A 27,510-nucleotide genomic window follows, 5' to 3' on the forward strand; every position below is an offset into this window, starting at 1 on the left:
TTTCAATAAAACAATTTATTTATGGCTTTTGTCAAATTTGTTGAAGGATTGTCATGTCAGGGTTTTCCTCTGAAGGATGTCAGTTCCTTTTATGCTGCCTGAGCAAAGCCCACCCTATTGTTGCTCATGTCATAGACGGAATAGTACTGCCGCAGGAATACATCTCCCAAGATCCACAGGGGCTGACCATTCTGAGATGGAAGGTAGGTTTCCTCTACGGCAACGGAACAGTATCCATTATACTAGAGGGGGGAAAAAGAAAATGTCATGAAATACTCCACCACTAGAGGCAATATCTGTGAATAAAGCTGGCCATGAACTTTAATGACAAACCGTACACGGAGTCACAGTGTGCTCTGTTGTGCATAATTTTTGGCTGCCTAGTTGAGGGGGCAGCAAGATGAAGTTGGTTACGTCTTGCTGCCCACTTAAGCTAGGCAACTATAGCCGAAAAGGACACTGTGACTCCGTCTGCGTCAGTGTAGTCAATGCCCCGTTGCCCTATACGCCCGAATCCTGTTTCGCTGGTTCGCGGGGGCTTGGATGTAAACTGCAACAGAGTGTTAAATGCTATCTGAACCAAGACGCTTAGTGTGCATTCACAGAAGTGAAAACCACAGAAGCCTTGCACCGCTGCAGTCTTTCCACTGCTTTCCTGCACAGTCATTCAAAGGGAATCTGTCACATTGTACATGTAGTCCGATCTGGGGACAGCACGGTATAGAGAAGGAGAAGCTGAGCAGAATGATATCTAGCTTGGTTGGAAAAGATTCCGTATAACTGAAGTATTTTATTCCCTAAAATCCCTAGTCTTTGTATACATAACAGTCCAGTGGGCGGTCCTACTAAATGATTGACAGCTGTCTCTGGATGCACAGTCATACAGACAGTTTATCACTGAGTAGAACCGCCCTCTGGACTCCTATCTGTACAAACACCAGGGATTTTAATGAATAAAGTGCAGGTTTTACTGAAATGTTTCCTACTAAAATGTTCAATTTGATCAGCTCCTCCTGCTCCATAACATCCCACCTACAGATCAGATTCCATTTTCACCATGTCAGGTTCCTTTTAATCTTCACCTGTGCACGTGACCAATCATAACTGGTGTGTGTAAATGCGGCCTAATACAATCATTGTTAGTAGGTAATAAAATATGATGAGAAATCCTATTTAGAGGACATCAGAGCGCAATGATAACATTAAAAATTAAGGAATAGAAAAACCTATAAACCTTATTATGTCGTCCAACTACTGTGGCCAGTGAAATCAAAACTACTAAGGCTGTGATCACACATAGCAGCCACAGTGCTCTTTATCCCTTAACAAAAAAATGAACCATTTACCACGATTTTAAAAAAAATATTGCAAAAACAGTGTGGCTTTATCACAATTGCTTAAAAACAAAAAACTACCATGGCCGTAACGAGTAAACGCAGACATTTTTGCATATAGTTTTATTGGGTTAGTTATTTTATTTTACAGCAGAATAACATCTCTACTTCCAAGTTCAGTCACTTTCAAAAGCATCCTTAGGAAAGGGGCTGAAACAGAGAAGGAAGGGGGGTAGGGTGGAAGAAAAAGTGAAGCTATAAAGTGGTGAGGAGGGTTAACACATTAACTGACGAGAAATGTTTATGAGCTTGGATTACAGAGTTTAAAGCATCACTACAGCTTATTGTTTATTTCCAGATCTGGAGTTTTGCTTCAAATCTAATTCCCTTGCCTTGTCTTATACTCACCCCCCCCCCCCCCCCGACGTTATCATCCTCCTTCAGGGCTGCTCCGGTCCCATAGCGGCATCTTGTGCCTGTAACTTCTGATTGGTTGAAAGTCAGAAGTGACGCAACAAGAGCTCAGTGTAAAGGGGGCTGTACATGATACGACATCGCTAATGCGAACTCGTTGGGGTCACGGAATTGGTGACGCACATCCGGCCGCATTAGCGATGCCGTTGCGTGTGACACCGATGAGCGATTTTGCAGCCTTGCAAAAACGTGCAAAATCGCTCATCGGTGACATGGGGGTCCATTCTCAAAAATCGTTACTGCAGCAGTAACGAGGTTGTTCCTCGTTCCTGCGGCAGCACACATCGCTCCGCGTGACGCCGCAGGAACGAGGAAGCTCTCCTTACCTGCCTCCCGGCTGCTATGCGGAAGGAAGGAGGTGGGCGGGATGTTACGTCCCGCTCAGCTCTGCCCCTCCGCTGCTATTGGGCAGCCGCTCAGTGACATCGCTGTGACGCCGCACGGACCGCCCCCTTAGAAAGGAGGCGGTTCGCCGGTCACAGCGACGTCGCCAGGCAGGTAAGTAGTGTGACGGGTCTGGGCGATGTTGTGCGGCACGGGCAGCGATTTGCCGTGTCTCGCAACAGATGGGGGCGGGTACGCACACTAGCGATATCGGGACCGATATTGCAGTGTGTAAATCCCGCTTTAGTCTATGAGAGCAAAAACAAGGCTCTCATAAAGTTACATTGATTTGTGACCTTCAGCGCTCTCTATGAATTGCAGAAGACCAACTAGAGCAACGTTAGAAAAAGAGGAAGATGGTGGAAGGTGAGTATAAGACAGGGGGCAAGGGACTTACCACCACTCCAGTGCTGAAATAAAAAAAATACTGCAGTGGTGATTTAATATTTTTGTGTAGTTAAGAGGAGAGTCTTATTTTTCACATGTAAACGTAATAGAGACTAATTTTTGTTTTTACCTCTATTTCATTGATCCTAGGTGATCTGTTTAATCAGTAAATCAGTCAAGAGGCACCACAGAATACATATTTGTATAATATATATATATATATATATATATATATATATATATATATATATATATATATATATATATATATATATATATATATATATACATATATATATATATATATATATACACAATATAAATAAATATATATATAATATGTAATATGACAGTTTACCTGGTTTATGTATCCGGAGGCTGGAATAGGAAACTGGTTTCCATTTATGGTGAAGCTGATAGATGGCAGGTTCTGCACATTGTTACAATCGACCACGAACTGTGAAAGACAGATATGGGAGATTTTAAGACAATGAAATTTATCCCACCGTTTGGACCATGTTATTTGTCCCACCTTTGGGACCTGCACCAATCAGCAAAACACACATTTATTTTATATCTGTTACATGATCAATGCAGCAGATTGGACACTGAGAATGAATGACAGCAGTCGAGCATGTGTACTACTCTTCCATTCAAACAGAGATATAAATACACCCTTTCTGACAATTGGTGTGAGACCCAGGTGCCCACTGATCAACTAGTTACCACTCTGGATAGATGATAACTTGTTTTCACCAGACAACCCCTTGAAGTAAAACCATTTGCATTCAGTTTCTGGTTTGGACAGATATTGTGTGTGTGTCATATGTGCAGAAGACCAGGCCGGCACCAATGGATGTCATGTCAGCAGCTCCTCTCATTTATAGATGCATATTTAAGAGGTACTGGATAACTTCCCATCTCCAAGATCCTATCCCAATATGTTGTTGGTGTAACAATAATAATATTAACAAATACCTCCAATTAGAAATGTAGTATAGTTCTGATTAGCTATTTTGCTCCCCTCATGTGCAGGGCATTGCATTGGTTTAGGTTTCCAGGCTTACGACAACTAGCAACAAACTATCTGTCACTATATAAGTGGTAATAAGGATACCTAAGCTACTGTAATGCCCTGCACATGAGGTCATTGATATAGCTAATGAGGAGAACTATATTACATTTCTAATTGGAGGTATGTGCTAATATTATTATTATTATTATTATTATTTATTATTATTACACCTACTACCATACATCTTGGGCTAAGAATTCGGACTGTGTATGAAGTCAGTGGAATAATATGTTATTGTCTTTACAGATTCCTTAGATGTTTTCAAGATTTTGTAGGTACATCAATCATCATATTTCAAACTTTTTTTCCTCTCTTTCCTTCCATTTAAATTTTTTTTTCATTTTTACTGGGTAGAATGGTGTCGCAGTCTATTCCATCCTGGTTGCCAAAAGCTATGGGAATCTGTTGAAACTAACAATGCATTACAAGTAGATAAATTCCCATCAAAATCAATGGGGACAGAAGATGAACATTTCTATATGTTCTTCTATAAAAATACTAGCGCAAGCGTAAAATAAAACTGCAAGTGTGAATAGAGCTTAAGATAGGTAACAATTCCCTGTTGGTTTAGCATTATTCATTTTTCTGAGTGCCTGCAGAATGTACATTATGGGGAAAAAAAGGATATTTCTGTACAATTGATGATGTGATGATCATATCCAGTCTTGAACCTATGTGTTCTGCCAAGTGCTGAACTTTCTGATACATTAAATTCACATACAGTGCACATATTTCAGATTTCTAGTAAAAAAAAAATATTACCAGAACTTTTACATATTGACTTGATAGAAATAAACTAAGTGTAGTGTATTCAAGCTTACCTCTCCATTCTCCTGTTGGGCGCCAAGGTATTGGAGCAGAGTGCCCATATACTGCTGGGGAATTGTCAGTGGTGACGTTCCTGTATCCACAATAGCCTGACAGCCTTGACTGCACCATCCTGTTGCTTGGCCATTGACTGCAAATCTGTAAGGAACAAGGATGAAGAAGACTTTCTATAACTCACCATATCCCACCACTCATTAATTGTGCATGCGCATGAATTTTTGCAAACCTTATTGTGTTTTTAAACCTATGGTCTCATTCAGATGTCAGTAATTTTTCTGGTCTACATATAACTGTTTGATTTTTATCAATGTGCCGTTTTTTTTACCATCAGGGCCCATTCAATACTCTGTTTTTTTGCATGCAATGCTGACATAAAATGCTTGAACTGTCGCAAAATTTTAACACAATACAAAGTAGTGCAAAATCTGTGAAGCTTTTAACATCAGTCTCAGCCAGCTGCAAATAGTTTTTTAAATGTAGGTGAAGCTTGCGCAGGCCAAGCACACCCGAAAAATTCATGAGAATTGTCACCACCAAAGTGGCATGCACTCCTATGGAAATATGCAAAATCTTCTAGAGGTGGAGCATGGCTGTTTAAAAGTTGTTCCAAATTCTTTAAAAGAAGCGCACAGCCCTTATTAATTTCGGCACCTCTTCAGCTGTCGCACCATTAAAATTTATGTACTAAACTCAAGTCTTAATAAATCGAGGCCTTTAATTCTGAGTCCAACTCTACCATTCTGATTATGCGTAGATTTCTTCAAACCTTTTTAGATTGATTGAAGATGTACTGTGAATATGTGGCACCTCTGAGGCTCTGGTCGCCACAGGGTACTGCGCCTCCGTTAAGGTGCGGTATCCATGTCAGCTAGGAGGGGGGGTTAATCACCAGTGTTCAACATTCACACACTTTACATACAGCTTAGGAACCTTCACACAGGGTGGGATGGCTCAGGGTAGGCAGGGGGGTGGCCATCACGATGCATGGGACTTCCCCGGTCACTGAAGCTAGCCACCTGGGGGGCGGGTTCCACTTGGGGTAGAAATAGGCGCAACACACACACATCAGACAGATAGTTCTGACAAGACATCACTGGAACTCTTGAACTTTACTAGGCCCGGGGCTTGGAGCGGGAGCTCAGCCAGGTTACCTAATCACTGAGGGGGCATCCTAGAAAAAGGACATTCTCTCCCTCTCTTCAAACACCGCTGGTGCCCCCTTTCTTGGTTGGGATTGACCGGAGCCCACTGTGACCAGTACAACTGGGCTGGCAGCAGAAGTTGTGAGTAAATGACACCTTGAACCCGCAGAGACTGTGTTGGCTTGTGTCGCTGACCAGCGCTTAGGCGCCAACGGCCAATAATTACCTCTTCATCCACCCGGGAACCGTTCCGCCTGTGGGGAGCGCCACCATCCCGGCTGCCATAACACCTGCCCCGGTGAGGAATTCTGCAGCGGCGGCTACTCCTGGCCGCATACCACAGGTGGCATCACGACAAACTTTCTCCAACACCCCGCATTCCCATCCTTCTCCTGTATGCCTTGGGGCAAAGGAGCCTGGCAAGGCCACTCGTGACATCGCCTGACCTGACCCGCGACTGCCCGGCAACGAGTAGGTTAATCACCTTTTCCGTGGGGCGCTACAAATACATCTTTTTACTCGCAATATTACTGAGCTAGTTGGTGAACACTTTCACAACTTACATGCATGACAGAAATTACAGGATTATTAAGTTGTCCCCTAACATATTTAATTGTTAGGCAAACTCACTAAAATCAACCACATTGGCGTAATTTTATCAAACCTTGTAAAGGTTAAAATTGTGACTGGTGATGTAAAACAGCTGCCGGACTCTAAATATTTGCTGTTCGTTTAACAGCCTGTTTACACAGGTAGTCTACGCTTCAGAAATGCACTGAACGACCTGTAATAGATTATTCAGTGAACGTAGGCTGCCATTGTCCTCGGCAGCACAGGTCCTTTGTACACAAGATGATGCGATGCCGAGAACGATGATCTTTTGTGCAAACCAGCGGCTCTATACTGCACAATTATCATGAAATGAACGTTTATAGAAACACTCATTCATGATAATAGTGCAGTGTAAACGGACCTTAAGGATATGTGCGCACGTTGCGTAGTGTCCATGCTGAAAATTCTGCAGCGATTTGGCAGTGCATGTGCGCTTCAAATCGCTGCAGAAAAACACTGCATAATGGATGCAGTGTGTCTGCAGAATTGATGCCGATTTCATGCGCTCTGGATGCTGCCTCTCACATAGGTTGGGAGCAGCATCCAAAGCGCACAAAATAAGTGACGTTGCTTTTTTGAGCGCAGAGATTTGGATCAAAATTTCAGCGTGCAAATCGCTGCGCTCTCAAACGCAACGTGCGCATGGATTATGCACAATCTTCATAGATTGTGCTGGGGATGCAGGACGCCTGCGTTTACACTGCAGTGCAATGCACAGTGTAAACGCATGAAATTACGCAACGTGCGCACATAGTCTAAAGGAGTCTTTTCAATTTGTAAGTTATCTTCTATCCACAAGACAGGGGATAACTTCCTGATTGCTGGGGGCCAACTACTGGTACGCCCACTGATCCTGAGAATGGAGACTCATTCATTTTTAACGAGACAGCCATAGATAGCCTAGTTCCATGCTCGACTACTCTGTAGAGCTTCCTACGTTAACAATTGCAAAGTATGCATAGAAATTGGATACTATGCAGATGACCTGTATAGATCGGATTACTTTTCTGCACCTATAGACTTAAGTAAGGCTGCTTTCACACTATGTTTTTTTAACATGCGTCCTGAATGTTTTTAAACGCAAAAACGGATCCAGTGCAAATGCGTTTTCATTTCAATGCATTTGCAATGGACTCGCGTTAACATGCGTTAACATGCGTTCACATGCATTTGTGTGCGTTATAGTGAGGATCCAGCGAGTTGCAGTTTTTTAACATTTTTCAAAAACGCTACTTGTAGCGTTTTTGAGCTGCGTCCAAAAACTGCAAATTGCTTGATCCTGACTATACTGCATGCAAACGCATGTGAACGCTGGCATGCTGATAGACAGGATCCTGCTTGCTCCACTGAGCATGCACAGAAACCAGCCTCGGGTGATCAGTCTCTCTCTCTCCCCCTCCCTCTCTGCCTCTCTCCCCCTCCCTCTCTCTCCCTCCCTCTCTGTCTCTCTCCCCCTCCCTCTCTCCCCCTCCCTCTCTGTCTCTCTCCCCCTCCCTCTCTCCCCCTCCCTCTCTGTCTGTCTCCCCCTCCCTCTCTGACTCTCTCTCCCTCTCCTCTCTCTCTTTCCCGCCTGAGAGCTGCGGACACTCGTAACCAAGGTAAATATCAGGTAACCAAGCAAGTTACCCGATGTTTACCTTGGTTACGAGCCTCCGCAGCTGTCAGAAACCAGCTCCCAGTCTATCACGTTCAGTTCCACTGACTCCTGATCACTTGACTCCAATGCCCGCCCATAAAATTAAAGTGACAGGATCCTGCAAAATAACACATGCGTTTGCATACATTTTCTTGCTGTAAAAGCAGGATCCACTTTTACAGCAAAAAAACGTTCATGACGCATGTTAAAAAACGTAGTGTGAAAGCAGCCTAAGTGAATGTGGTGATTTTCATAGACACATATACGTAGAAATACTGTCTTCGTCATTGAATTTGATTGCTCAGTGTGCGGTCCATGTGTTATCAGATTTTTACTTGGACAGCACGGATCTATGTAATACGCTCATCTGAATGAGCCCTTAGGCTCTTCTTTCAGTTGAGGGGCTGAAAAATGTTCTGTGCTAATAAGGACTCCATCAGATGAGCGCATTCAGGGTTTGTGTGCAAAACTGTTAGCATATAGACAGCACAAGGAACAATGCAAGTCAATGTGCTAGTTCACATGAACACTTTACATATGGACCAATGGTCTGAGTGTAAAAAATTCAACGTCTACTGCTTTTATCCATATTCTGGATCAGACTCGCTCATTATAAGTCAATAAGTGCTCAAAAAATTATAATTATTAATGCATGAAACCGTATTTGTCCTTTATTATTTATTGAATTAGACATGTAAATCTATATGCCATACAGATGGACAAAACGGACACATGGATGGAACACAATATGAAAAATTGACTTTAGAAACACAATTGACTGAAAGAAAAATGAACAATTTTGGATATGCTTCTATGAACCCTGCCTATGGAAGCCTGAGATTCCAGCTCGTCAAGGTTTCATGTTGAATTGAGTCTAAATACTGAGAAGTAGCTTTGACCTTACATACACTGAAAAATATAAATTGCTTCTTCCCCAGATCAAATGCGGGCGAACATGCACCTAAATATTCTTTCATTGGCCAATGTTAACGATACCATACCAAGGTATGTGTCTGGTGTTCGACACTGGATTGAAAGCACAAATATGTACATTTACATCTATACATAACCACATCCCCATTGATTTTGGCACAGTAACACACTATGCCTTGTGAATATAACTTACTCATCAATTCCAATTAGCCAGTAAACTTCTTGAGCGACGGGAGCCCAAGTAATCTGTCCAGAATATAAACTATTATCCACTCCACCAAAGATCACCTCTCCAGATTGACTGTAAAAAGATAAAAGTAAATTATCATTATTACTCAAAATCTCATTGCTCCATTGACTTTTGCGCATTCTGGTAATTTATAATTTTTTTATTTACCTGCTCATGTAGACACTGAAGATAGGGTAGTTCAGTAGGTTTTGCTGCAACATTCCTTGCATAACGGTAGTGGCGCCCCCTGCTGACATGGCAGGGTATGCCATTCCAAAGATGCCATCAAATTTAGAGTAGTAGAAACTGCTGCCACTCTCTGTATAGGTCAGTCCAATTTCCTGGTTAGTGATGGTTAATCCTTGAACCTATATGAAACAAACTTGTATTATAGAGTAACAGAATAGTCAAAGTTGCATTTATAGATCAAATATAGTACTAAGTATAATAAATTGTTAGCTACATATAGTAAGACAATAAATGTAATGTTAGTTTACTCACATTAACTGTGTCATAGCCAAATACACCACTGACACTGCCACTGCCGTAAGACATGGTGAACTGTTGTCCATTGGATGTGTAGGTAGAGGACTGGCTGGGGTTAAATACGTTGTGGTTGCCTGTATAAGAAATTAAATTAATAATACAATTTTGAAATAGTTTTGAAACCTCTCGGAAAAAGCACTTTTATGATAAACTTCCATTTGACTGGCTTTTCCAGATTCAGAAAAGCTGCGTCACTGAGCGCATTTTGTTGTAAAATAATCAAAATGTGAATGTTGCTGGTATAGTAGATACCTCTTTGGTCAGATCAACTTTTCACACCATTTACCATGTACTTCTCCCCCCTACAGTCCCTTACAGAAGTTCTGTTGCTTATCCATGTTATGTAAATAAACCTGACTTTAAATTCATCCATTGGTTTCATAAATCGCCTCTTTTGAAAGCTGAAACCCTCCCAAATTTAGTTTAGGTTATGAAAATAAAGTTGCTGCACAGCTGAAATATTAATCATTTAATGACCCCAGAAAAGTCAGATTTTGGCAAGACAAAAGTTTTGTCACCTTGTCATATAAATGCACTCAATCCTAGTTTACATCCTCACCTGTGCTCACTAAATTATCGGCCAATTAGTGGGTGTGTATAAAAAGAAACTCAACACCCCAGGCCTTCACTTGAACTGTAACTTGACCTCTGACAACAAGCCAAAAATCCACCCTGCGACCAAAGCCTTGATTATCAAGAGGCTGAAGACCAGATCCACTGCAGTGGTGGCTGGCACCTTTAATGTTTCACAGCGTCTCAGTACAAAAAATTAAAAAAAAGATTTGAAGAGATTGGAGATGTTTTTGACAAGCCCAGGTCCGGCAGACCCTGCAAGACAACTGCTCAGGAGAAACGTTTGTTGGTTAGAAAATCCAAAGCCAGACCCTCTTCCACTCCAGCAGAGCTCCAAAAGGCCTGGTCACCTCAAGTTCCTGTGTCAACTAGAACAGTATGTAGGATTCTGTCTTGAAATGGCCTCCATGGTCGAATCAGTGCCCAGAAGCCAGCACTAAACAAAAGGTAATTAAAAAACCATGTGGCATTTGCCCTAGTCCTGCTAAACAGATGGCAGAAGGTGGATTTCTCTTATGAATCTTCAGTTGAATTACACCACAGCCATTGCAAATACTGCAGGAGACCTACTGGAGCCCGTATGGATCCAGAAAACAGTTAAGTTTGGTAATGGAAAGATCATGGTCTGGGGTTACATTCAGTATGGGGGTGTGCAAAACATTTGCAAGGTGGAAGGCAATATCAATAGCCTAAAATATCAAGAAGTATTAGCTACCTCTTACATTCCCAATCATAAAAGGGGTAAAATTATGCAGCAGGATGGTGCTCCATCTCATACATCCATCTCTACAACAAAGTTCCTCCTGGCAAAGAAGATCAAGGTGCTCAAGAACTGGCCAGCCCAGTCACCAGACATGAACATCATTGAGCATATTTGAGGTAGGATGAAAGAGGAAGCTTGGAAGACAAAACCAAAGAATCTAGATGAACTCTGGGAGGCATGTAAGACTGCATTCTTTGCTATTCCTGGTGACTTCATTAATAAATTGTATGAATCATTGTTCAACCGCATGGATGCAATCCTTCAAGCTCATGCAAGTCACACAAAATATTAAATATGGCTCTAATAGCACCACGACTTCATTAACCAATGTTATGCAACATGTCTTTGTATTAGACATTAATTACTTGTTTGAATTTCACATTACTTTCTGTGGGCGACAAAACTTTTGTCTTGCCAAAATCTGACCTTTCTGTGTTCATTAAATGATCAATATTTCAGCTTTGCAGCAACTTTACTTTCATAACCTAAACCAAATTTGGGAGGGTTTCAGCTTTCAAAAGGGTAATTTATGAAACCAATGGATGAATTTAAAGTCAGGATATAAGCTTTTATTTACATAACATGGATAAGCGAACTTCTGTCAGGGACTGTATACCAACCCACCCCTTTTTTCCTAATAAAGACAGACAACTTAAATTTTGGATAATATTGACCACTGCAGCCTTATTATATGAAGTAGATCCTTCTGTGCCACCCCCGTGCCAGCAGCTGAGCTGCTCGGATCCGGGTGCTCGGTGGCTCGAGGGTCTCCGGACTCAGGGGTTGTGCAGCCACTCAAATAAAGGGGGACTATGTACAAGGGATTTTATAAAGTTTGTGATGCCACCTGTGGTATGTGGTAATTTAGGAGTACCACCGCTGCAGTTGGGAGTACCCGGGGATGATGGAATGGGGCCGCCAGGTGTTGTGACCCTCCACGGGTAAGGGGGAATACTCCGGGGCTCAGTGATGGTAGGGGAGTGCCGTTGGATGCAAGGGGGTCACTGTAGTACTCACTCAGTCCATTAAGCTGATACTGACAACTGGTCAAACAAGTCTCTGGACACCGCTGCCGCTGAGGGGAGATTAGTTTTGGTCCCGTCCTCAATGGTGCTGCCTGGTGATCCGTGACCTGCCTCCTGGCAACCAGTTTACTTCTTTAGTGGTCATGGTAGCGTGAAACTTGCCGGGTCTCGCTCCCCACTATGGCTAAGTGTGGGAGCTTGCTCTCAGGATTCACGCTTGGAATTTTCTGGACTGTTTTGAGTGGAAATTCCTATCCCCCTCGTTGCGCTAGTAGCCCAATTTTGGAGCGGTTGGGAACGGCTCTTGAAGACTCGTTCTCCTTGGGTAAATTATCGGGTTGCCTGAAGCTACTCCCCAACCTAGGGTCCACGTACCCCGTCATGCCCTGGTCTCAGCCCGGTGATGGTGCAAGGCCGCCGGTTGTCCTCCTCGACAGATAGGTGCCCCTTGCCACGATCCCCTGTGACTGGGGTTCCAGCTCCTCTAGGCCCAGACCACCATCTGCTACCTAGTCTGTTTCCCAGGAGCCCTGCTCCTGACCTCCTCTCACTTCCACTTCTCAGACTCAACTCCCTACAACTGACACCCCTGGCCTCCCTTCTCCAACCTCCCAAGGTGGGCAACTCTATTCCACTCAAGCCGTCCACTGGTGTGTTTGGTGGGTGTATCTAGGGTTTGATTAGCTGATGTAGGCAACACCATATGGTTGGGGACACAAAACCAAGAAGGAGGTGGATACTGCACGGAAGGGCAGATTGTGCAACACCCTGTGACGACCTGATAGTCCAGGGGCGTCACACTTCTGTCTTACCAGGAGCCAGGGGAACCCCAAAAAGCTTATTCTATGGCCCTACAAAAAGCTTATTCTATGGTCCTAAGCATTAACACACACAAGGAGGAATCTCTAGGGCTGATACACAAAAAAAATCATCTAAATAATGTATGACGGATCCTAAACCAGAAACATCACACATGACCCATTACAAAAATTTACTAAATGCCTCAAACAATGATCAAAAGAGGGATCAGACTATTGGCAAGCAACAGTCGAAAAAATATGCACTGTCCCAAAAACAGCCAAGTAACCGCATACTGTCAGGGTGGATTGGCAACAACCTGAGACCATTGACGAATGCTGGTATGCAGATTTCCTGTTCTTGAGAAGACATAGGATTTTAAATGGGGGAGTGGAATCCTAAAACCCTAGTCAAAATCTGCAATCAACAAATTAGCCTTCTCCCTGAATGGTAAACCTATTTAGATAAGGGAGCATCACAGTTTAGGCTAGGTTCACATTTCCGTCAATTTGTATCAGTCACAATCCGTGGCTCTGGTAAACAACGGTATCCGTTTGGTGGATACCGTTGTTCCCATATACTTGTATGAGCGGCGGATTGTGACTGATGACGCTGCGTTGCATCCTCCACCCGACTGATCAGTTGTGGAACGACTGACCGTCGGGCGGCAGGAATGCAGCATGTAGCGATTTTTGAGCAGCAGAATCCTTTTGATTCCGCTGCGCATGCTCTCTCTCGGTGGCTGAACGATCAGCTGATCGCCCGGCGGCCGACTCTTGTGAGCGATCGGCTGATCACCCGGCGGCCGGCTGCTGTGAGCGATCGGCTGATCATCCGGCGGCCGGCTAATGAGAGCGATCAGCTGATCGCTCTCATTAGCCGGCCGCCGGGAGATCATCTGTTCGCTCTCAAAAGCCGGCGGACGGCTATTGTGACTGATCAACTGATCGCTCACGTTTTACAATGGAATCCGACAATTAATTATATTCTTGTCATCCGTTGTACAACGAATCAGTCACAAGCGTCAAGCAACGCATGTGACTAATGCAAAACAACGGAAATGTGAGCCTAGCCCTACTTCACCGACATCAGTCCCTTGGGAATTACTGAAATGTGTTTCCCCTTAGCTCTTTTGATAAATTGTACAGCCACCTGCGATGATCCACTGTAATGACAGCAGAGCTGCTTAAACTTACAACTAGTCCAGACTTTGCACTGACTTTCATTAAATTACCTACACAACCCGGCTTTTGCTGAACCGTTTGTCCAGATTGGCAGCTAGATCCTTGACCTCCCAATTGATTGATCTGGCTCCTCCTTGAAAGGAATGACTGTGCCTAGTTGGGGCCATCATGTTCAACAAAAGGTCAATGTCTTTTTGATCCCATAGAATGATTTGGTGAATGGCTTTCCACTAACAAAACTATTCATCATATCTCAACCATGCTTGACACCCATTTTGTTCCAATACCGAAACCTACGACACCCTACAAAAAACTACTATGCACCTCGCTGTGCATACCAATGCCAACAGTAACACATGCAGCTAACTACTGCAGAGTTCACCTTCAAAAGATCCCTGAGACTTAAAGGGAACCTGTCACCAGATTGTTCCCTATTAAACCAAAAATATCACCTTCTGCAGTTCCTGGGTTGCAGTCTATGAAGGTGCACCTTGTTGCTGGCCCCCTTTTCAGACATCCAAAACAACTTTATAAAATATTACCTTTTCGTATGCAAATTAGTTTGGTTGGCCAGATGGGTGAGCTCTATTTGGCCTTCTGGCCCCCCTCCTGCCGCTGATCGCCGTCCTCTTTTCTTGATTGATGTGATGACGCCTCCGTCATCATCCTCATCGCATTTTCAAATCTCGCACCTCTGCAGTTCGGTAGGCTCACGCAGGTGCAGTTCGCTCTGCATATCGCGGGCAGACCAGAAAACATAGCTGCCCGCGGTTGCGCCGGTGAGCTAAATGCGCAGGCGCGAGATTCTGGGCGAGTACGAGGATGGCGCTGGTGAGGTCATGCATTGCGCCGCCCATAATCTCGTGCCTGTGCATTTAGCTCATCGGCGCGACCGCGGGCAGCTATTTTTTCGGCTCTGCCCCCGATATGGCAAAGCAAACTGCACCTGCGCAAGCCGACCAAACTACAGAGGCGTGAGATTTGAAAATGCGATGAGGATGATGACGGAGGCGTCATCATATCAATCAAGAAAAGAGGACGGCGATCAGTGGCAGGAGGGGTGACAGAAGGCGAAATAGAACCCGCCCATCTAGCCAACCAAAACTAATTTGCATACAAAAATAATATTTTATAAAGTTGTTTTGGAGGTCTGAAAAGGGGGCCAGCAACAAGGTGTACCTTCATAGAATGCAGCCCAGGAGCTGCAGAAGGTGATATTTTTGGTTTAATAGGGAAAAATTTGGTGACAGGTTCCCTTTAATAATAAGGCACTTATCCCTACCCTTCTACATTGACACTCTCCCCAGTAAATTCCCAACTTCTCATAAGACATCCGAATAATCTGTTGCTTGGTACCCCATATACTTTGAGACATTAAAATATGAGAAAACGGACAAAACAGAGTAATATTCACAAGGCTGCGTAAGAGCAGTGATCCCATCAGACGACTTTCCTCATTGCCGGTCCTAGTATTTCTCCTGGCAAAGTCTATACTTTGAGACATTAAAATATGAGAAAATGGACAAAACAGAGTAATATTCACCAGGCCACGTAAGAGCAGTGATCCCATCAGACGACTATCCTCATTGCCGGTCCTAGTATTTCTCCTGGCAAAGTCTTCAATGGATTTGGAACCTTCCGGGGAAGGAAAGGGGGTACCATTTCGTTGTGACCCATAGGGACGTGGAATGCCCAAAGAGGGTAGTGTCAGAAAAGAGGATGGACCAGCAGGCTACAAAGAAGGAGGAGACCCTCCAAAGAATAATGCACTGTCCGATTTGAATGAGGCCTGGGTAAAAACCATCAGAGGAGCCAGGAGTAGACCGTCCAACAGCAATATCGCCAGGACAGCCCGCAGTTTAGATGAAAGAGTCTGTAATATATGCATCCGCAGGCCCAGCCTCCATTGTGAGAGGAGGCCTACTATCTAATGCAGGAGTTGGCCATGCATTTGGATTCCTCCCAGGCCAGGGTCTGGCAGAGCATCTTGTACCCGAGGTGCAGGACCCCTAGAGGAGTTCCTGCACTGACCAGTGAAGCTAGGTCTGGAGACAATTTTGTCAGGGGCAGAGACCTACAGGAGCACTGCTCAGGCAATATTCAAACCTGCAGAGGCATCGCTCCACCTCTAATAATGGAACTTAATTGTCCAGCCAGCCCATAGGGTGAAAACCAGCAGCCGTCCTCAGACGTTCAAGAAGCTAGTCCAGCAACGCCATCAGTGGTAGGAGAGGGGATGTGTAGGAGACTCAAGATGTGACCAAGAGAGCAGGAGTATGAACAGCTTTGCCCCCAACTTTATCCCCCGCTTTACCCCACTAAAATTTCCCCCAACCTCCCTCCAAACCCTCATCATGCAGGTCTCCACCCACTGCCTAGGACTAGGGCTCCGGCCTTTACTTTATTCATCAAGCATTCAGCACTGAGTCTCTGCCGCAGTACCGGTATTGTTAGTCTGCAAAACTGACGTCACACCAACAGCGCTGCAGCAAGTCATTGAGCTCAGCAGCTTGTCCTGTCTACATTGGCAGAGTAGATGAGCTCAGTGATTGGCTGCTGTGCTGTCGATACAATGGCAACACTGTAGACAACAAAAAAAAAAATAGAAAGCAGCATTGTTGACTCGGTGCTGAACCAATTGAAAGGTGAGTAGAGCAAAGTTGTTTTTTTTTTTAACAACAAACTGCACCTGAGAACAAAAATTAAAAAAAACAAGACCCACTTAATGAAAATGTGTTTATTAGGGTGTATTAAAGGGTTATTATCAAGTGATTTAATGGTTAAATGGAATCTGTCAGTGGTATTTCAACCCCCCACCCCAACTATTTATTTGCTCATGTAGCATTTTCAAGGACATCCAGAAAATACTTTTACATGGCTAATTTGTTCTACCATTACTGAGAAGTCAGTGTTTGAATTAATTGATATGCAGATGAGAATGACAAACTAGTTGTAGATCTAATGCCTCTGTCACTACAGCTCTATCCCTCGCACAGAGCTGCCTCCTCCTGGCTGACTGACGACTCATTTGCCTTAAGTCATACAACATAGAGGCTGTCAGTCAAGTCAACCAGGAGGAGGCGGCACTGGGCAGGAAATAGAGCTGGAGTGACAGAGGCATCAGATCTACTATAGTACTTCAACATTTTTTTGTATATTAATTCAAACACAAATTTCTCAGTAATAAAGCAATGGACTGGTCAAGAAAAAGTATTGCTCGACTTGTCTTTGCAAAAGCTACATGCGCATACTAAAGGCTGCTTTACACGCTAGGGATGTCGCTCGTGAAAGCACCCACCCCTGTTGTTTCTGCGTCACGGGCAAATCGCTACCCGTGGCGCACAATATCACTAGTACCCGTCACACATACTTACCTTCCTAGCGACGTCACTGTGGACGGCGAACAGCCTCTTTTCTAAGGGGGCGGTTCGTGCGGCGTCACAGCGACGTCACATGGCAGGCGTCCAAAAGAAGCAGAGGGGCGGAGAGCAGACGCATGAAAGTCATGCCCACCTCGTTGCCAGAGGACGCAGGTACGGTGTTGTTCGTCGTTCCTGGGGTGTCACATGTAGCGATGTGTGCTGTTTCAGGAATGACGAACAACCTGCATCCAGAACAAGGAACAACATATGGGATATGGACAGCGTGTCAACGATCAACAATTAGGTGAGTATTTTGCATCGTTAGTGGTTGCTCGTACGTGTCACACGCAACAACGTCGCTAATGAGGCCGGATGTGCGTCACAAATTCCGTGATCTCAGCGACATCTCGTTAGCGATGTTGTTGCGTGTAAAGCCCCCTTAACAGTTTGTGTGTGGTGAAATCCTGCTAACAGATTCACTTTAAAGTTGCAAACTGCTTAAAAAAAAAGTTTAGATTACCAGCCACCACTGCACATTGGTAGCCAGTCTCCTGGGCAAGGAACGCAATACTTACAGGCTTTTTGCTATAGAGCTTATAGCCAAATGATAGGATCTGGTGAGCTCCTGTGCCCCTGTTCTCTAATCTAACAGAGACATAGCTGCCCTTGCTTGAAGCATTGGTGAGCGCACATTATTGGTGAAGCCATGCTGCTAGTCTGAACTGCCCATCAATCAGGAATGCACCTTCCATGGTAAGCAGGAATCCAGGAGGCTAAGGAGTCTTTCTGAGAACTTCAGATTTTAATTCATCATAGGTTTTTTTCCTAAATTTTATTGCCCAAATCTAGTGGAAACAAAGCGCTAAATCTGAAAATGTCTGCCATATATGAATGTTACCTAATGCAGAACGTTTAAAATACACCTGTCATTTTCAGGTAACTTTCAGAATAAGCTTTGGTGCCAGATTCCGTTGTTGCTTCTTAACCCCTTAGATATTGATCACTGACAGCAGCATTTAAGTTATGCAATCCAGGTGGTGCATTGTTTTGGGAGCCTATCGACACTCTGGGGTACCACGGACTGTGTTTCACCGGAGATTATGATTTGTGCTATATATATATTGAATATTGAAGTATTTTAATATCAGAGATCAATCAATTACTGGCCGAGTTCCAAGTGGAAACTAAAATAAGAGTATAAAGTAAAAAAAAACTATACGGAAGAAAAGGCGACTTACTGGAGGTAATACATCAGAGTTTGTAAACATGATTAAATATGTCAAATTCATAATATAACAAATCAAAGGGGGAATAACAGGCTAGATATAAGTATTACAAATAGACACAAGAGGGCAGCACAACATCAGAAATGACGTGTTATAGCTGCAGTAAATTACCAATAATGAATCCTGGAAACTGCACTGATACAAGTAGCTAACCTAGTCACAAGACTTGGGATAAGAAGCCAAACCATCAAGCTATCAGATGTAGGCACCATTATAGGCGTCACTACAATTTCCGTTCTCCTCCATTCTGAAAGGCTATTTGCATAATTCAATTCCTATAGAAAAATGGCATGGTCTATAAGTCTCTTTATGACAGATTGGTTTTATCCACAAGAAGACCCCTTATCATAGGCCTCTCACCCAGCCAAGTCAGATTTCCTGGTTTGCACCTCAAACACCACCCCAAAAAAAGTTTCTGCCAATGGAGTATCTGGTTTGGCTTCCTATCAACCTTCAAAATTACCTACCAATGGAGCCTATTATTGACTGAAAAAAAAAAAAAAGAAAACCCAATAAAATCTGCAATCTTTATTATCATTATGTATAAAGACATATAAAATGATCACACACTAAAGCCTGCTTTACACGGTACGACCGATTGTGCGATTTCACAATCGATCGTACCCGCCCCCGTCCTTTTTGCGTCACGGGCAAATCGCTGCCCGTGTCGCACAAAGTTACTAAACCCCGTCACACATACTTACCTCTCGTGCGACCTCGCTGTGGGCGGCGAACGTCCACTTCCTGGAGTGGGAGGGACGTTCGGCGTCACAGCGACGTCACACGGGCGCCGGCCAATAGAAGCGGAGGGGCGGAGATGAGCAGGATGTAAACATCCCGCCCACCTCCTTCCTTCCACATAGAGACGGCGGCGGCCGCGGGAGGCAGGTGAGCTGCTCATCGTTCCCGTGGTGTCACACGGAGCGACGTGTGCTACCACGGAAACGATGGTCAACTAAAGTAAACGATATTATGGAACCTAACGAGCAGTACCCGACTCACGATTTGTGAGCGATACTGCGTCGCTAGGAGGTGTCACACAGGCCGGCATCGCCAGCGATGCCGGATGTGCGTCACAAAAACCGTGACCCCGACGATCTATCGCACGATAGATTGCCTGGTGTAAAGCAGGCTTTAGGCCTGCAACACACATCCGTGCCTCCGGTACGTGTTTGGTACGTTTTTGCATGTACCAGAGACACAGAGACACGGAGACCAATGTTATTCTATGGGTGATGGCACACACACGTAAAATCACATGGAACATGTGTCCGTGTGATAAGTACGTGTGTGCGTTTTCCCGTACGGACAACATGTCCGTTTTTGTCCGGAAGCACGCAGGCACGGACCCGCTATAGTCTATGGGTCCGTGCCTGCACGGACCGCATACGGAGTATGTCTGTGTTCAGCATGTTTTGTCCGTGTGCGTTTTTAAACGAGCGATTTTATTTTTTTTTTTTTTAATTAAAGTCAGTCTACTTACCTTTTTTTCTGCTGTTCTTAGTCATACTTACATTGGCGCTTGGTCTTTTTCTTCCCCCGGCTCATACTTACCAATCCCCGGTCACCAGCGCGGCGAGGAACAGCTGTGCCGAAAATACGCGGCTTCAATTCATTTGAAAATGCCGGCCGCTTATTAATCAATCTCGTATTCCCTGCTTCCCCTGCCCACAGGCGCCTATGATTGGTTGCAGTGAGACACGCCCACACGCTGAGTGACAGCTGTCTCACTGCACCCAATCACAGCAGCCGGTGGGCGGGTCTATACTGTGCAGTGAAATAAATAAATAATTAATTAAAAAAAAACGGTGTGCGGTCCCCCCCAATTTTTATTCCAGCCAAGATAAAGCCATACGGCTGAAGGCTGGTATTCTCAGGATGGGGAGCCCCACATTATGGGGAGCCCTCCAGCCTAACAATATCAGCCAGCAGCCGCCCAGAATTGCCGCATACAATAGATGCGACAGTTCTGGGACTCTACCCGGCTCTTCCCGATTTGCCCTGGTGTGTTGGCAATCGGGGTAATAAGGAGTTAATGGCAGCCCATTGCTGCCAATAAGTCCAAGATTAATCATTGCAGGCGTCTATGAGACACCCCCAATGATTAACCGGCAAGTTAAAATTAATAAACACACACAGTGAAAAAATCCTTTATTTGAAATAATAAACACGAACAAATACCCTCGTTAACCAATTTATTATGCCCCAAAAACCCCTCCAGCTCTGGCGTAATCCACGGAGGTCCAGTGTCGCTTCCAGCTCAGCTACATGAAGGTGACAGAAGCTGCATAAGAACACCGCCGCTCCTGTCACCTCCACGCAGCAACTGAGGTGAGTAGCGCGATCAGCTGAGCTGTCACTCAGGTTACTCGCGGCCACCGCTGCATCCTCCAGCTGTGACAGCAAGTCGCCCGAGTGACAGCGATGAAGTCACAGGTGAGTTGCGTTCTCGGGTGGAGGATGCAGCTAGCCGCGGGTAACCTGAGTGACAGCAGCAATGCTCAATTCAGTCACTCAGGGGATTAGCGGTCACCGGTGAGTCCTTCACGGGTGACCACTAATCAGTACACGACACAGATAGAGCCGCGGTATGACAATGAAGTCGGATGAAGTTTACCCAAGTTCATTCTCATCGTGCAACTCTGTCTGCTGTCGGCCGACATGTATCACCGACATTTTACATCACACACACGGACATTACACACGGACATTCCACGTACACATACACGGGCATTTTAGACGCACACACGGACATTTTACACGCACACACGGATAGCATACGCCATAACATGAATGCCAAACATACCGGAGAAACGCCCAAAAAAAACGGAACACGGACCCGAAAAACGGACCGATTATGCGGAAGTGTGTTTTCGGCCTAAAGGAGTATATAGCAGTGTACATAGGGTCACATAAAGAAAGGGGGACGGGATACCGTATATGGGCTACACAAGCTTTAAAGTGGAATCCCTTTCTACCTGCTGAAGTTGACACCCTAATACATCGATATGGAGCCCCCGCTCAACGTAGACTCTCACTTAATTGACTCAAATCTATAGTGAACCAACTAATGAGATAAGATCCCAATTATAAAACTAATGGCTGTACAGGATAGGAGTAGGATACCCAAATTGGGGTTATTAAATGGGCTTTATCCACACCACTTAATAGAAAGAGTTACCTACTGAATACATACTCATTAGCATGGATACGACAAATATTATACATATATATATTTGGTCTGCAACCAAAAGCTTTTAGCGAAAACATAATATTACAAGTTGTCAATAGACAAAATGTCTTAGATTAACGGATATAGCATAAACCCAAATTACTTAGCTCAACAGTATTGACGCTTTTCCCCCCTGTTGTACTGTCCAGGAGTCCAGGGGTTCATCAGGGGAAATCCCATAGTAGAGTGGTAACAGGGAGCAAAACCATAATCTGCCTGACAGCTCCCCATGCCGCAAGCAAAGAAATAAGTTTGTGCATCACCAGATTTCCTGGTTTGCACCCCAAACACACCAAAACACATTTTTGCAAGTTTAGCTTCTTATGCTAAATTATATGGCAGAGCTCATTAAAGGGTCTATATTGACTTTTAGGAATGCTACAATGAACACGTGGCACTAGAATTCAAGTCCTTTTCCTCTCAAAAGAGGATATTTGCACATAGAAAGAATACAGACATGAATTCTGTCCCTCTTATTGTACTCTGCTAAGAGGCATGTAGCAGCCCAATGGCATATTAATAAGCATTATAGAATATCAAGATTGGTATAACTACACTGACGAGCAAAAAGGTAACACTGTTTTGAACTTTTGACTTTAAGGCTCCATATCTCACCATGCACACTACAGCTTTGACTGTGAGACTACATTAATTTATGTACAATCATCTTGGCTATCTCATATGTACATAAATTTGACTTGCAACTATATAGCATATGATTAGTTATGCAGATTCTTGTTATGTCACTCGGTTGTTACTGTTTTGCTCCTGGTAATTTAAAAAAATCTACAAATTACAACCTGCTCTTACATTCCCTAATAGCTCAGTGTGTTATTAAGTTGATTCCCAAGTGAAAGGTCACTAGTTTGAATTGAGGAGCAGACATTACGAAGGTATCCAAAAAAAAACAGCATCATCCAACTCATTTATAATAGTGTCTTGGCCAGGAAAATTGGCAAACTGCATCATGGGAATGCCATGACAGTTGAAAGAATATGAAATGAAGTCCATCCATCCATTCAAAAGTCAAGAGGTGGACGTCCAGGCAAAATATTGGAGTCAACAATTCGGCTCATCATATGTTCAATCAGTTCTGCTGTGACAAACATGCCAGTGGAGGTGGCTCGTATGCTTCATAATACTGAGATCACAAATGTCCATGCAAGCACCATTCTCCTGCAACAATATTTTTTTCCCTTACAAAGTGTACAGCTGGTTTCCACGGAGCTCAGCCACCAGAGACTGGCCAGGTGTTTGCAGTAGCTATGTTCCATGGGAAGAGTTAACTCCTAACATCTCAGCCACCTCACTCCAACACAGTGATTTCTGTACAGCAGTAAGCTTCTCACTAACCTACCCCTCCTACTCAGCTCCTGACAAGCTGCTGTTATAAATCTTGCAAAATAACTATCTCTAATATTGAATGCTCCCAGAGCCTTTCTCCTGATTTTGGCTGCCAAAGAGTTTGTCTCGTGAAGTACGGTAAATCCCTTTTTAAATTAAAAAGAACCTGTCATCAGGTTTTCCCAGTATAAACTAAGGCCACCACCTCTGTTACGCTCTGGCCTGATAAGCGTTACTAGTCTGTCTCACTTGGTGCCTCCTCTCTGGTTAGGGCAGAGCAAAGTACTGTAATGCACATGTGAAGGCTTTACTTCCAGGTCATCGTTGCGTTTTGTCCTCTTCTGGCGCATGCGCATGACAGTACTTTACTCAGCAGGGCAGAGCGAACTTTGCCTGTACAAGAGCGAGATTGGGGGCACTGTGGGATGACATAAGATGCTTTATCCACATGAAACAGGGTAGGAGGGCAGTGATTGCGCTAAGAGAATAGCCGCTTAGCAAGACCAGAGATGCCCCTGTGACTGGACCGGAATTATAGAAGGTATCTTGGGGGTAAGGAGAGGGGTTTGGGGTTTAAAATAGTTGAATGCTGTACAAGAGGCATTAAAGGTGATGATCTTAGTTTTTATTGGGCGAAACTTGGTGACAGGTTAACTTTAAAGCAATTCAAGCAATCAACTTTTTGGTTGGCTGACTTCAAACGTCCAAGAGCAGGCCGGCATCAGATATCGAAGTTTGTGTACAGACCACAATTTCCACACCAAACTTGGGTCTCCTAACCCAAAGTCAGCATCCTCATGCAAGCCTGTAAGACTGCTATGTTCAAGTTATGAGACCCACAGTCCATTTATGGAATGAGAAACTGGGATGTGTGAGCCTGGTCTTTGACACAAGCCCAGTTTCCAATCCTCCAGCAATTAATTACATTACAGCCATGCATTCACATAATTGGTTGACCACATAATATAAAGACAGCAAATTAGAGTGAGAGACACTTTTTGGCTCTCAAGATGGTAGTTTCTTCTATGACCTCACTTTGATGTACATGTCCCAAATAATAAGGCATTTGGGAAGGGTTTGTCTTCATGGGCCAATCAATTGAAGAATTATCTACTGATTCTTCTTGCTTTGCATCAAAATCAAACATCCCTATAACACAAGATTAGCATTTGATAATTCTCACCGCAAGCTTCACTTTGACAGTTTGATGATGGAACCCAAAGGTTGGAAGATCCAGTGTCAAAAAGAACCAGGAAGTTTTGGGGTGGTGTTCCTATGCTTATTTGTCCATAATAATATGTCTAAAAACAAAAGAAGTGTCAATGTCTATGTTTATATTTTTATTAAAAGTATCCTTATGCATACCCATTTCAACTTACATCCATGTACATTGGTTCATAAGCTACAGCAAAATCAAATTTTTGATTGAAGTATTTAAGCGCAGGGTCTCTTTTGTGAGTCTTCATGTATGGCTCAAGAATTCCTTTCTCTCTCATGGTTTCTCTGGCAGACTTGTATCTTTGTAGAGGGACTCTAAAACGTAAGGTGAGATTTTTGTGATTTCACTTTATCATCAGTTTTTTCAGGATAGAAGTACAAATCTGAAAATACATTAATTAATTAATTAAATAGCATCCTGTCAGTATTCATCCTGCCATTCCTCAGGGCACTTTTACACTGCGTTCTTCCCATGTTCAGTGGTTCCATCAGGGCTTATGTCTGACTCCCCCACAAAACAGGATTTAGACATAATTGCCAAAGGGACCATTGAATATAATGGTGCAGACCAGGAGTCAGGATCCTATGGCTCGTGAGCCAGATGTGGCTCCTTTGAGGGCTGCATCTGGCTCACAGATAAATCTTTAATAAAAAAAAATACTGTATTTTCCAGTTTGTAAGACGTAATTTTTTCCCCCAAAATTGGGGGAAAATGGGGGTGCATCTTATAAACCACATATGGCTTACCGGGGTGGCAGTGGTGGCGCAGAGGTGGCAATACTGCGGGCTTGTATGGTGTCAGGCTGCGGCCATTTTCTTGAAGTCGATCTTGTCAACTGCGGGAGATTTAAAGCAGCCAACCGGCAGATCAATGGTCCTTGCTGCCACAACACCCCACGAGCCCGCAGTATCGCCGACCGTCCGCTACCGCACACTGAGCCACGACACCCCCTCTTCTGAGCCCGCTGGCAGATCAATGTCAATGCAGATCAATGGTGTCCGCGGCGGTCACATTCCATGAGCCCACAGCAGTATCACCAACCCTCCGCACACTGACCCTCTTGAGCTACGACAACCAAAAAATCCTGAAGGTTAATGTCTGGCCATCTGTTCATGACCTCAAGCTTAGGCACACTTGGGTCATGCAGCAGGACAATGATCCAAAATACTCCAACAAGTCCATCTCAGAATGGCTTAAGATAAACAAAATTAAGACTGGAGTGGCCTAGTTAAAGTCCTGACCTTAATCCGATTGAGATGCTGTGGCTTGACTTTTAAAAAAGCGGTTCATGCTCGGAAACCCTCCAATGGGGCTAAATTACCACAATTCTGCAAAGACTAGTGGGCCAAAATTCCTCAAGAGCATTGTAAAAGACTCATTGCCAGTTATTGCAAACGCTTGATTGCAATTGTTGCTGCTACGGGTGGCCCAACCAGTTATTGGGTTTAGAGGGAAATCAATTTTTCACACAGGGCCCTGTAGGTTTGAATATCTTTTTCCCTTAATAATAAAGACCTTCATTAATAAACTGCATTTTGTGTTTACTTGTGCTATCTTTGTCTAATATTTAAATTTTTTTGGTGATCAGAAAAACTTAAGTGCGACAAACATGCAAAAGAATAAGTAATCATGAAGGGAAAAACTTATTTTTACACCACTGTATATCTAATATACAGCCAGATATATAAGGCCACATAGCTGGAATAGCTTCTGAGATTACAAACCTTCTTTGACCTGTTTACTCTGAATCTTCCTTGGGCTACTCTGGTTGTCTAATCTGAAGGGCATGGTACATGAACCCTCATAGCAATTATTAGTGGTGAAGATGAGTGGGTGGCTGAAAAATCTGCATTTAAGGGGGTTGTCCAGGCATGGCACTGGAACATGCTGTCAGTTAGTGCCAGGGGCGCAGTTACAGCTGCTGCTCACTATGCTTAGGGCAGTTACCTGCATTAATGGCACCTCGATAACTGAAAACCCGAGTCTGCTGGGAGGAATAAAGTTCATTACCTCCCAACATGGTTCTCTGTTCTGGCTCCAAAAAGCTTCAGAATGTTATTAAGCTTTATCTGCAGGTTTATAGCGTATTTTTATCTGACAGTTTCCCTTTAAAGTACACATAGAATATAATTGGTATTAGTCAGCATAGTCAACCTCTAAACTGTTTGGTCAGGGTACTCTCTGAAAGAAAATGTTATCCCTAATCGATACTATCTGTTGCTCCTTAATTGAAAAATCACTGTTTTAATTATACAAATGTGGTTTAAGTGCTTTTGGCTTGTCAAAGCTCCTCCAAAGTCTCTGCCTCTCCAGCTCTATTTTCCTCCTCTGCTTAGTTGACAGCTCACTGGCTTTACTGCATAGCCAGTGAGCTGTTAGTCAAGTAGAAGAAGGTAGGGCTGAGTGGGAAATAGAGTCGGGGAGGCTGAATCTTGGGAAGGGCTTTGACACACCAAGAGCACATCAGCCTCATTTATATGTAAATTAAAACAACTTTTCAGGGAACAACTGATTGCATCAGTAAAGGTGGAGATGGCATTATCTTTCAGAGAGCAACATGATCATATGGACAGTTTCTGGGGTTGGATTAAGTGTATAACATCACTCCTACTTACCTTACCAGCCCCTCTGCCAGTTGGAGGCAGACAAAAGCTAACACCACCCACTTCATGATTTCTGTCTGTCGTCCCTTTGGCAGATTGGAGGACTATCATCTGAAATGCCCCTCTTATAGTATTTTGACAGCCCTATGGGCTCTTTGTTCTTCACAATTCTACCAATCAAAGTCCTCATCTGGCTGGTATAGAATTTCCACTCTGGCGTCCAGGTGATAACAGTGATTTACGAGATAGCATTTGTGGAACAATTGTTGGAAGCTAATAATTGCTTAGAAACTTCACCTTGAGGTGTTTTTAGTACAACCTTGCTGGGGATTAATGAAGTATTTAGGTATTATGCTTCCATAGTTGTACCAAGATTGAAATCTGCTATCAATAAATAATTATGTTTGAATAGTGATAGCAAATATTCAACATAAAATATTAATAATACAGAGTATTTACCTGTGATTACCAACTGTGCTGGCCAAACCTCGCTTTTATTTAAATATTGTTATCTTTTCTTGGTAGCACAATCCCTTAAAGG

General features: G+C 43.8%; 1 protein-coding gene across 1 annotated transcript; it reads right to left on the reverse strand.

Moving 5' to 3' along the window:
- Positions 1–27,088, reverse strand: LOC142291317 (gastricsin-like). The gene is made up of 9 exons (XM_075335776.1): positions 26,982–27,088; positions 24,527–24,680; positions 24,331–24,448; positions 9,536–9,654; positions 9,203–9,402; positions 8,999–9,106; positions 4,476–4,620; positions 2,938–3,036; positions 1–242 (listed from the first exon to the last, which is right to left on the reverse strand). Exons 1-9 carry the CDS (start codon positions 27,035–27,037, stop codon positions 90–92), a joined length of 1,152 nt encoding a protein of 383 aa, XP_075191891.1. The 5' UTR covers positions 27,038–27,088; the 3' UTR covers positions 1–89.
- Positions 27,089–27,510: the final 422 nt, after the last annotated feature.

Source organism: Anomaloglossus baeobatrachus, chromosome 2 (assembly GCF_048569485.1).
Source record: "Anomaloglossus baeobatrachus isolate aAnoBae1 chromosome 2, aAnoBae1.hap1, whole genome shotgun sequence".
NCBI lineage: Eukaryota > Metazoa > Chordata > Amphibia > Anura > Aromobatidae > Anomaloglossus > Anomaloglossus baeobatrachus.

Excerpts from the sequence above, each read along its gene's own strand:
- LOC142291317 (XM_075335776.1), bottom strand. The coding sequence starts at position 27,037 with ATGAAGTGGGTGGTGTTAGCTTTTGTCTGCCTCCAACTGGCAGAGGGG. Across the intron at positions 9,403-9,535 it reads TTGGCTATGACACAGTTAAT|GTTCAAGGATTAACCATCAC; the intron begins GTGAGTAAACTA and ends TGTTTCATATAG. Across the intron at positions 9,107-9,202 it reads TTCAGTGTCTACATGAGCAG|TCAATCTGGAGAGGTGATCT; the intron begins GTAAATAAAAAA and ends ATCTTTTTACAG.